The sequence below is a fragment of the Babylonia areolata genome, chromosome 6 (assembly GCF_041734735.1).
Source record: "Babylonia areolata isolate BAREFJ2019XMU chromosome 6, ASM4173473v1, whole genome shotgun sequence".
In the NCBI taxonomy this organism is placed as follows: Eukaryota; Metazoa; Mollusca; class Gastropoda; order Neogastropoda; family Buccinidae; genus Babylonia; species Babylonia areolata.
In genome coordinates this window covers 42336461-42348960 of record NC_134881.1, presented here as the reverse complement: position 1 = coordinate 42348960, position 12500 = coordinate 42336461, and the positions used below count along the sequence as shown (strand labels likewise).

At 40.9% G+C, this 12500-nt stretch overlaps 1 protein-coding gene across 1 annotated transcript in view; it reads left to right on the top strand.

Annotated features, from left to right (window-relative positions):
- LOC143283533 (uncharacterized) overlaps positions 1 to 12500 on the top strand; it is a 325230-nt gene that overhangs the window by 11383 nt on the left and 301347 nt on the right. The window contains exons 2-4 of the mRNA XM_076589778.1: positions 212 to 242; positions 5623 to 5748; positions 7008 to 7094. Of these exons, the coding sequence (XP_076445893.1) occupies positions 212 to 242; positions 5623 to 5748; positions 7008 to 7094 (244 nt within the window). The remainder of the gene's footprint in view (positions 1 to 211; positions 243 to 5622; positions 5749 to 7007; positions 7095 to 12500) is intronic.

Genomic DNA, 12500 nt, shown 5'->3' with positions numbered 1-12500 from the left:
CAAAGGACACTAGAAAATGGGCTGCTGACACTTGACAGACTTCATGATTATCAGAAATCAACACAAACTGAAAAGAACACTGGAAAACAGAAAGAGGCTTTGAGATTTACCTGACTTTTTAATTTGAATAGCTAGTTGAATGTGTTTTTACTAATTGTGGAATAATTGTGAGAAACTTGAATAAAAAGTCTGCAATTATTGATGGTTGCAGGTGGCGCTTTGGACAGTTCCATGTTTTTCAGGTAGGTGAAGGTGTTGAATATATTACAAAAAATCATTTTATGCATGCTTATTGGGTGATGAGTGAAGGGTAGTGTTTGTGGTGTGTGCATGTTTTGCGTGAGTGTGAGATTGAAAAGGTATGCTCATCATGATTTTGCCCTAACAATAGATAGACCTAAAGTGTTGTTATTAAAAAAACAAACACTATTGATATTTTCATGTACATAATTATTATCTTTTAAGGTTTGCTTTTCTAGCCCTTGGATATTAAAAAAAAAGTGACTTGTGGTGTGTGTGTGTGTGTGTGTGTGTGTGTGCACATGCGCACCGATTTTGATTTTTTTCACATTTGGGGACTAATTTTAACAAGCATATCTTTTAATTGGTGATAAATTGCTGACTCCCATCTTTGAAGTGAATCACCATTCTTACCTTGACCAACTCAATAACTCAATACTTGGGTTCGAAGTCATACGGTACAAACCATGATAATCTTTCTTTGTGCAAGCTCTTATTTGCCTGAAACAGTTTGTTGCCGTTACTTCAGTTGGACATGTATAGAAGCAGTTCTGAGTGTTTAAAAAAAAAAAAAAAAAAAAAAAAAAAATTGAAAGCTTCTTGAACTACCCTATTGTTCAAAGACGAAATCAACAACAAAGATGTGTGTGTGGAGTGATGGCCTAGAGGTAACGCGTCCGCCTAGGAAGCGAGAGAATCTGAGTGCGCTGGTTCGAATCACGGCTCAGCCGCCGATATTTTCTCCCCCTCCACTAGACCTTGAGTGGTGGTCTGGACGCTAGTCATTCGGAAGAGACGATAAACCCAGGTCCCGTGTGCAGCATGCACTTAGTGCACGTAAAAGAACCCACGGCAACAAAAGGGTTGTTCCTGGCAAAATTCTGTAGAAAAATCCACTTCGATAGGAAAAACAAATAAAACTGCACGCAGGAAAAAATACCAAAAAAATGGGTGGCGCTGTAGTGTAGCGACGCGCTCTCCGTGGGGAGAGTAGCCCGAATTTCACACAGAGAAATCTGTTGTGATAAAAAGAAATACAAATACAAATACAAATTTGTGGACCCATGTATAAGTTTTGAGCTGATTTTGATGTGTTTGGAGTTATGGATTGACATGATCAACCTTTTCCCATGTACCCCACTCCCCCTTCTACCATGCGTACACTCACATTTTTTGTTCTTTTTCTCTGTGAAAAGTGAAAAGACATAAACTAAAGAAACACACACACACACACACACACACACACACACACACACTGGAAAAATATCAGTGTGACTTACATTTTGGTTACTGATTTTGTGGAAAATGCAGAATTGTTATTTAAGTGATGCCACAGTCTCATTCTGGGAAACAGGAACCTTTCTTTGCTTAATAAGAGGACTTTTGTTTTTGAACACTTCTTCTCTTAATGCAGTTTCTATCATGGATAGATCATGGATGATCTTTGTAGTTGCATTTCTTGTGAAGAGAGAGACAGAGAGAGAGGGGATGAGAGAGAGTGTATGTGTGCGTGTGAGAGCGCGTGGTGTGTGTGCGTAGTGTGTGTGTGTGTGTGTGTGTGTATGTGTGTGTGTGCGTGCGTAGTGTGTGTGTGTGTGTGTGTGTGTGGGTAGATGTGCAATGCGGTTTGGCTGACTGAAATGGAGAGGCACGTAAATTTCAGTAATCTGTATATTTGCATATAGCTATTTCCATTTGGTGCCATTTAATTTATCTTTTTATTTTGTATTCATTTTATTTGTTTGTTGTTTTCTTCTTATGTTGGACATGTGCTGCTGCCAAAAAGAAAATCTCTGTACCAAAGTATAGACAATAAAGTTTGTGCATTGTGTGTATTGTGTATTGGATCAGTGAGGCAAACTTTCAGATTCATGTGCTTCAGCCTTTTCCTTGAAATATTCCTCTGTGACAAAGTGGTCCCTGAGTCCATGTGAAGTTTGATGAGTGAGTCATTTTACTGGTCTCCTTGTCCCCCAGTCCATTTGAAGTTTGATGAGTGAGTCATTTTCCTGGTCTCTTTTCCCTTTGTCCATGTGAAGTTTAATGAGTGAGTCATTTTCCTGGTCTCCTTGTCTCCTACTTGATGTGAAGTTTGATGAGTGAGTCATTTTCCTGGTCTCCTTGTCTCCCAGTCCACTTGAAGTTTGATGAGTGAGTCATTTTCCTGGTCTCCTTGTCCTCCAGTCCATGTGAAGTTTGATGAGTGAGTCATTTTCCTGGTTTCCTTGTCTCCTACTTGATGTGAAGTTTGATGAGTGAGTCAATTCCCTTGTCCTCTAGTCCATGTGAAGTTTGATGAGTGAGTCATTTTCCTTGTCTCCTTGTCTCCCAGTCCATGTGAAGTTTGATGAGTGAGTCATTTTCCTGGTTTCCTTGTCTCCTACTTGATGTGAAGTTTGATGAGTGAGTCATTTTCCTGGTCTCCTTGTCTCCCAGTCCATGTGAAGTTTGATGAGTGAGTCATTTTCCTGGTGTGCTTGTCACTTAATCCATGTGAAGTTTGATGAGTGAGTCATTTTCCTGGTCCCCTTGTCCCCATAGTCCATGTGAAGTTTGATGAGTGAGTCATTTTCCTTGTCCCCTTGTCCCCCAGTCCATGTGAAGTTTGATGAGTGAGTCATTTTCCTTGTCCACTTGTCCTCCAGTCGATGTGAAGTTTGATGAGTGAGTCATTTTCCTGGTCTCCTTGTCTCCCAGTCCATGTGAAGTTTGATGAGTGAGTCATTTCCCTTGTCCCCTAGTCCATGTGAAGTTTGATGAGTGAGTCATTTTCCTTGTCCCCTTGTCCCCCAGTCCATGTGAAGTTTGATGAGTGAGTCATTTTCCTTGTCCCCTTGTCCTCCAGTCGATGTGAAGTTTGATGAGTGAGTCATTTTCCTGGTCTCCTTGTCTCCCAGTCCATGTGAAGTTTGACGAGTGAGTCATTTTCCTGGTCTCCTTGTCTCCCAGTCCATGTGAAGTTTGATGAGTGAGTCATTTCCCTTGTCCCCTAGTCCATGTGAAGTTTGATGAGTGAGTCATTTCCCTTGTCCCCTTGTCCCCTAGTCCATGTGAAGTTTGATGAGTGAGTCATTTTCCTTGTCCCCTTGTCCTCCAGTCGATGTGAAGTTTGATGAGTGAGTCATGTTCCTGGTCTCCTTGTCTCCCAGTCCATGTGAAGTTTGACGAGTGAGTCATTTTCCTGGTCTCCTTGTCACTTAGTTCATGTGAAGTTTGATGACAGTCATTTTCCTGGTCTCCTTGTCTCCTACTTGATGTGAAGTTTGATAAGTGAGTCATTTTCCTGGCCTCTCTGTCCTCCAGTCCATGTGAAGTATGATGAGTGAGTCATTTTCCTTGTCTCCCAGTCCATGTGAAGTTTGATGAGTGAGTCATTTTCCTGGTCTCCTTGTCTCCCAGTCCACTTGAAGTTTGATGAGTGAGTCATTTTCCTGGTCTCCTTGTCACTTAGTCCATGTGAAGTTTGATGAGTGAGTCATTTTCCTTGTCTCCTTGTTGCCCAGTCCATGTGAAGTTTGATAAGTGAGTCATTTTCCTTGTCTCCCAGTCCATGTGAAGTTTGATGAGTGAGTCATTTTACTGGTTTCCTTGTCCCCCAGTTCATGTGAAGTTCGATGAGTGAGTCATTTTCCTTGTCTCCATGTCGACCAGTCCATGTGAAGTTTGATGAGTGAGTCATTTTCCTGGTCCCCTTGTCTCCCAGTCCATGTGAAGTTTGATGAGTGAGTCATTTTCCTTGTCTCCTTGTCCCCCAGTCCATGTGAAGTTTGATGAGTGAGTCATTTTCCTTGTCTCCTTGTCTCCCAGTCCATGTGAAGTTTGATGAGTGAGTCATTTTCCTGGTCTCCTTGTCCCTTAGTCCATGTGAAGTTTGATGAGTGAGTCATTTTCCTTGTCTCCTTGTCTCCCAGTCCATGTGAAGTTTGACGGTTGAGTCATTTTCCTGGTCTCCTTTTCCTCCAGTCCATGTGAAGTTTGATGAGTGAGTCATTTTCCTGGTCCCCTCATCTCCCAGTCCATGTGGAGTTTGATGAGTGAGCCATTTTCCTGGTCTCCTTTTCCTCCAGTCCATGTGAAGTTTGAAGAGTGAGCCATTTTCCTGGTCCCCTTATCTCCCAGTCCATGTGGAGTTTGATGAGTGAGCCATTTTCCTGGTCCCCTCATCTCCCAGTCCATGTGAAGTTTGATGAGTGAGTCATTTTCCTGGTCCCCTCATCTCCCAGTCCATGTGAAGTTTGATGAGTGAGCCATTTTCCTGGTCCCCTCATCTCCCAGTCCATGTGAAGTTTGATGAGTGAGTCATGTTCCTGGTCCCCTCATCTCCCAGTCCATGTGAAGTTTGATGAGTGAGCCATTTTCCTGGTCCCCTCATCTCCCAGTCCATGTGAAGTTTGATGAGTGAGCCATTTTTCTTGTCCCCTCATCTCCCAGTCCATGTGAAGTTTGATGAGTGAGTCATTTTCCTGGTCCCCTTATCTCCCAGTCCATGTGAAGTTTGATGAGTGAGTCATTTTCCTGGTCCCCTTCTCCCCATAGTCCATGTGAAGTTTGATGAGTGAGTCATTTTCCTGGTCCCATCATCTCCCAGTCCATGTGAAGTTTGATGAGTGAGTCATTTTCCTGGTCCCATCCTCTCCCAGTCCATGTGAAGTTTGATGTGTGAGTCATGTTCCTGGTCTCCTTGTCACTTAGTCCATGTGAAGTTTGATGAGTGAGTCATTTTCTTAGTATCTATTTTTGATCATTCTGTACTCACAATACAAAGTGTGTGTATTCTGGGCTTTAAGTGTTTGTTTTAGAATTTTTTTTTTTAATTGAAAATTATCATTCCCTTTTTTTTTGTTGTTGTTGTTATCTCCAGTAATTTTGTTTATCAAAAATATTGTTTGCATTTTTTGGTTGAAGTTTTTGTACAGTGTATCTGTTTTGTATTATTTTTTTTTCTCAGTTTTTGACTGGGCAAACAAAAGTTTTAATGAATTAATCTCATTCATGTGTATGTGCTTGTTAGCAAGAGATGTGGTGACAGTTTTGATGTTGGAGTTTTGAGCATGGAATATGATATTTTTTTCATGCATGCATGCATGCATGCGTGTGTGTGTGTGTGTGTGTGCGCGTGCGCGCGCGCGCGCGCGTGTGTGTGTGTGTGTGTGTGTGTGTGTGTGCTTGTATACATGTGCATTCATATTCATCATTATATCAGATAAAAGGCGTGTGTGTGTGTGTGTGTGTGTGTGTGTGTGTGTGTGGTATGTCCTCAGACAGTTATTTTATATTGATATCGATCCTGTGTCTATTAATTACACAAAATCAATCATAGAAAACTTGTAATCAACACACAGAGAGGTGACAAATGTAATGTTGTTCTTTTGTTTTTCAAAGCTGACCTGGGAGAAACCTGTGGCAGTGGTGGAGAACAGTGCACTGTGGCCAATTCAACATGTGCTGCAAACACTTGTGTGTGTAAGGACACTCATTACCAGACCAACAACACATCTTGCCTGGAGAGTGAGTGATGCCACTCTGTGCTCCTTTCTGGCACAATCATTTTTACCTGTGATGTTCACCCTGTTGTTATTTCACCATTCACTGGTTTTCTTCTTGTCTGCAAACAGTGTGGATGAAATTGCTAATTGCAGCATTTGTGCATGCATTTGTTTCTTTACATTGACATCACATCAGATCAGTAATCATCATTTATGGATTATTTGTCATCAGTAGTTGGAATGCTCTCCCATTTAACATTAGACACTCCTACTCCACAGAATCTTTTAAATTTTCTCTTAAGATCCACTTTTTTTTTTAAACAGTACTGATATCTTTCAAAACTGCTTTTCATTGAAGCTATATTCTGTGTCCTGTTAACAGTCCTCTGGCAGCTCTCTGGTCATATCCTTCACAGTTTTCACTCTTTTTGATGAACTCCTGCATGTTCTCTTTAGGGAATAAAAGATGGTGATAATTATTCATAACTGTTGTGCTGCCGCATCTTCAAATTTGGGTTGTTGGTACTTCATAAGCCACTTTGCTCTTTATGGGTAATGTGCAAAAATGTTGTGAATTACTGGAAATGTGCAAATCACTGTGGATGAGCATACCAGTGAATATGTATGTGTGCTAAATGACTTATACGCAGTCCTGTAAGAACTTGTAATCCCCCCTCCCCTCACCCCCTCACCCTCCCTTCCCTCCACCCCCCCACCCCCACACACACACTGAGATACAATTTTAGGCATTTTGCTAGAGAAATATTGAAGACATTATTAAACTGTATTGGACAGTCAATATTCAAATGCACTTTGTGAAAATCTGAGATATGGTAAATTATGGCATATTGCATGGCATAACTGAAAATGAAAGATTTTTTTTTAGACAACAACAGTACAGGAAAATTGCCAAAATAAAGATGTATGGTAGAAAAATCAACACACTTCACATAAGCAACATTTACCTGAGATTATTTCACAGGACTTTTAAGTGGACCAGTGTTGGGCAAATGTTCAAATGGCAACTGCTAAATATGGACTTACCAGGGGAACTTGCTTTTATATTTATTCATTTGTACTTGTAAAACATTGTTTTTTTCCCTTCTTCTTGATGTGAATATTTATTTTTCCTCTGTTTCTTAAATTTTGAATGGGTTTTAGTTGATCATTAAAGAAATCAGAAATCTGAAGGTTTGAAGTCATAAACCATACATGTGCACACAGGAGCATACACACACATACCTAAACACAAATTGTTACCTATACCCATGTCTCCTTCAGGAATCACATTGGGGCAGAGCTGTACTGGAACCACAGGAACTCAAGGAAACTGTGTCAGTGATGCTGTCTGTGACAGTGGAACCTGTCGTAAGTTGTCTCTCCTGCTTTTCTGGGCCCATAGACATGACAGGATAATATAAGGTATGTCCCCGTCTTAATTCTTACTTCTTCTTAAACTTGGAAAAAGCATAGTTGTGACTGCAATGTAAGCCTAACACTAACTGCTGTGTGGAGCACAACCTGTTACCTCATTCCAGCAGCAATAAGTTCTGTTTCTCAGAATGATAACTATGGTAACTTGCTGTCAAGACCGAAAAGTCACATCTGGGACTTGCAGAATATTGCTGTAAAATTGAGACCTAAGGGAGATTGTAAGTGGGAGAGGTCACTGACCGTCTTTTGTAATCCGTCTGTAGAACAGTTTTTATGTTGAAACGTGAAACCCTTGATTCAGCATCTTCCTTTCGGTTCACTGTTGAAGCATTTCTGCTTTCCTGCGGTGCATTTCTCACTTTGTAAGGAATGTCCCCATTATACAGATATACATGAAGATGGCAGTAGGTACTAGCCTTTCCCAGGGTGTGAGGTTTGATCCCTCAGGCATGCAACAAATGCCACCCTCCCCAGCCCCACTTCCCATAGTTCCCCTAGCATTTCCCAGGGTGTGAGGTTTGATATCTCAGGCATGCAACAAGTGCCACCCTCCCCAGCCCCACTTCCCATAGTTCCCCTAGCATTTCCCTGGGTGTGAGGTTTGATCCCATCCCTCAGGCATGCAACAAATGCCACCCTCCCTAGCCCCACTTCCCATAGTTCCCCTAGCATTTCCCAGGGTGTGAGGTTTGATCTCTCAGGCATGCAACCAATGCCACCCTCCCCAGCCCCACTTCCCATAGTTCCCCTAGCCTTTCCCTGGGTGTGAGGTTTGATCCCATCCCTCAGGCATGCAACAAATGCCACCCTCCCCAGCCCCACTTCCCATAGTTCCCCTAGCCTTTCCCTGGGTGTGAGGTTTGATATCTCAGGCATGCAACAAGTGCCACCCTCCCCAGCCCCACTTCCCATAGTTCCCCTTGCCTTTCCCTGGGTGTGAGGTTTGATCCCTCAGGCATGCAACAAATGCCACCCTCCCCAGCCCCACTTCCCATAGTTCCCCTTGCCTTTCCCTGCCCCTTCTCTCCCCAGACCTGGTGGTATTGTACTGTCATATGCTGTCATCTCAAGTAGCTGTCATTGTTAATGGTCTACATGTGTGTGGGGAATGCCGTGTTTAACAATGGTGGTATCTGTGAATGTAATACCAGCGTCTATGGGAATGGTCAGCAGTGTCTTCCTCGTGAGTTCATCATAGTTGTTTGTGTCATCTTTGTCTTCCGTGATTGTTGGTGTTGTGACTGCACACACAGAGGAATGCACATATTGCACACTGCCTCGAATGCACACAAGCAAGCATGCACACACATACCTATCTATCTATCTGTCTGTCTGTCTCTGTTTATCTCCCTATCTCTGTCTGTCTTTATATAAGCCTTACTTTCTGTTTACTTATCTATTTATTTAGTGTTTTTTTTTTTTACTTACCTATTTAGTTTATATGTGTATGTCTATCTATACATACATTACAGGCCCCAAAGAGGGGGAGAGATGGGGAGAGGGTGACAGTGAGAGCATAAGTAATTTTGATGGCTATGCCAGTGGGAGTGGCAGGGTGTTGGTGGTGTGGATGGGGGCGTGGGGAGTTGGGGTTAGGGTAGGGTGAGACAGGCTCAGCTATTCATCTATGTTGAAGCATTGATCTAAAAATGGTTCAGATCAGTGGTGTTCAAGTCGTCGCCCTCTTGGGTTGACTGCAGACATGCGTCATAAGGGATATGCAACACTCTGGGCTGGAAAAAACAGTGAACTTTTTAATTTCGGTGAAGAAGACTGGCTGATGTGGGGGGGATCAGCAGCAGTGTCAAAACAGTGTGGTGAACAAAGCAGACTTTTTATTTTTTTAATTTTTTTTTAATGAACCTTTTTTTAATTTCATTTCTAACATCAAAAACAGAAATAGTGACACACAACCAGAAACAAGGACAAAAAGGCTAAACAACACTATTTCCAAATACTAAATATATTATTTGATATCCGTACAGATATATACATACTCACATACATACATAATAATAATAATAATAATAATAATAATAATGGATACTTATATAGCACACTATCCAGAAATCTGCTCTAGGTGCTTTACAAAAACGCTTTTGATAACATAAAACATTATATCTATGTTACATACACACACCAAAATGTGACCACACACACACACACACGCGCGCGCACGCACGCACGCACACACACACACACTGCATACATACATTTTAACATACATGTGTATCTAACAGCTACCCTAACACATACGCACACATAGGCAGGCACAAACTTACATAAACACACGCACACACAATACACATTCATATACATGCATGTAGTTGTGGACCTGCCACAATTGAACTTATTGCTGAGGGAAAAGGTGAGTTTTGAGACGAGATTTAAAAGATGCGAGGGAATCAGAATGACGGAGATTATCAGGGAGCTTGTTCCACGTCTTTGGCGATTGAAAAGAAAACGATCTGTGTCCATAGGTCTTACTTCTGACGTGAGGTATCCTGAGAAGTCGAGTATCAGTCGAGTACATACATACATACATGCATGCTTGCACACATATTGTTACAAGCATATGAAAAAACAAAGCAGACTTTGTAGGGTCCCAACAACCATGAAAGGATAATGCTATGCTCATTGCATGGGTCAGACAGGTCTGTGACCATGAAGATGCGAGTTGGATGTCTGGACTCTCTTTTTTTTCTTTTTGTTTTTGCCAGAACTCAAACTAGGTAAAAATGAAATTATCTCTGGATGTCCAAAAATGACAGTGAATGGCAACTTGCCATACAGCTGTATGACAACTCTTGTCTTCACTTTGCCCATTGAAGTTGTGGCTCAAAACATCATCTGTTAGAGAATATTTGATGATCAGTAGCAGGAGCGCTACTGATATTTTTGAAAATAATGAACTGCATGCCAGTCATAGATATTGCTTGCCCGGTTAGGCAAATACACAAAGGGCTTAGTTGGATATGACGATCTACTTGACTTGGGCATTCGGGCAACTACAGTTGGGCAACTATCATATAAAGAAAATGTCCGTAGTTTTGTCCTTTTTATCATTCTTTTCCTACTTCTTTTTGTGTGTGTGTGTTTTTTTTAATTTTCGTGTGAGACATGACACCCTGACCCAAGGTTAATGTGTGTTTGTTCTTTCTGTCATTGTTGTGCTTATTTTTGTTTCCCTCTGTCATTCCTGCAGTTTATAATAATGAAGGAAAAATAATGAAGGAAAGAGTGCAGAACATGCACTATGTATATCCAGTTCGTCTTCAGTTTAACGTCTTTCCACTTGAAGTGATATTAGTATATCCAGTGCTCTTCTATATATGTCCTGTGTCTTGTTTACACATCTTTTTCTTATTTATGCAGTCACCAAATGTGATGTATCCATATCATTTAATATTGAGTTTTTGTGTTGTGAAAAAGAAAAGAAAAAAAAGAATGAATAAAAATTATTTTTAGAAACACACACACACACACAATAACTATTATTGTTCAGCCATGTATTCACAGGGATGCATGCAATCATTCATGCTGTCTCCATCTCCCTGTCTTTTTTGACTCACTTGTGTAAACAAAGTGAGTCTATGTTTTAACCCGGTGTTCGGTTGTCTGTGTGTGTGTGTGTGTGTGTCTGTGTGTCTGTGTGTCCGTGGTAAACTTTAACATTGACATTTTCTCTGCAACTACTTTGTCAGTTGACACCAAATTTGGCATAAAAATAGGAAAAATTCAGTTCTTTCCAGTCATCTTGTTTAAAACAATATTGCGCTTCTGGGATGGGCACAAAAAAATAAAGAATGAAGCCTAATTATATGCAAACTGCATTTACTGTTATATTTATATTTTTTGTATTCTCTAAACTTGGCACTTTGATCTGATATTCTGACCCAACAGCTAGAGCAGTCATTATTATCATTTTTGGCTCAAACAGGAACTTCTTTTGCTAAGCATGGAAGCTTTATTTATTTTGCAAACGTTTTGGTTCAGATAGAAAAAAAGGGAAATTACTATGTAATGCTAGTGGAGTTAATTTGCTTTAAACTGATCTTTCTCATCTTAAACATTACATTTTGAAACAAGAGAGGCAAGGCCTTCAAGACTCACTTGTGATGCACTTTAAAAAAAAAAAGCAAGCTTTTTATGTATTGAGTATAATTTCAAAATGTAATGTTTAAGATGAGAAAGATCAGTTTAAAGCAAACTAAGTTCCCAGCAGAGTAATTTCCCTTGTTTTACTGCCGACACCAAAACGTTTGCAATAAATAAAACTTCCACGCTTAGCAAAAGAAGTTCCTGTTTGAACAAAAAATGACAATAATGACAGATCTTTTGTTGGGTCGAATATCAGATCAAAGTGCCAAGTTTAGAGAATACAAAAAATATAAATATAACAGTAAATGCATTATACTCAATACATAAAAAGCTTGGATTTTTTAAAAAGCGTATCACAAGTGAGTTGTGAAGGCCTTGCCTTTCTTGTTTTCTCTGTCTTGGTCACAAATCATTGAAAAGACGTTAAATGAAAGAACAGACACACATTATCCTTGGGTCAGGGTGTGATGTCTCAGGCATGCAACCTAAAGAAAAAAACCCAAACTCCAAACACTACATTCATGCCGCCCACCTCAGTGGTTCTGATGGTGTCAGTGCAGTGTATGAAAGGTGTCCTCTCAGCCTGTCACCTGAAGCAGGTGTCAGTGTTGACCCAGAACACCACTGACTGACAGGACTGTGTGGCTTGTGCAGGTGTGGCTCCAGGTGGTGGCTGTAACACCACTAACCAGTGTGTGCAGAATGCTGAGTGTGTCAGTGGTGGTGGTAATAACTGTCAGTGTAACAGCAATTCCTATCTGAGTGGTCAGCAGTGTCTTTCGCGTGAGTATATCACAGTTGAATGTGACAGCAAAATTTCTCTGTATGATTGTGTTTTGTGTTTTTGTTGACTCTGTCACAGACAGACAGATAGACAGACAGAGACACTTGTTCACACACACTCTCTCACACACATTCACACACATAAACACACACACACACACACACACACACACACACATGTATGGAATGCTTTCTCCCCTTCCCTGTTTTTTGTTTGTTTTATTTGATAACACATATAATTGATTGAATAGACGTTAAGCAAAAGCAGGTGTCAGTGTTCACTCAGAACACCACAGACTGACAGGACTGTATGGCTTGTGCTGATGTAGCTCTAGGTGGCATATATACCTCTACTGACCAGTGTGTGGAGACTGCTGCCAGTGTGGTACACACACACGTATACAGAGTCACATCACAGAACACATACATACACATTCACACACAAACTGTCTCACA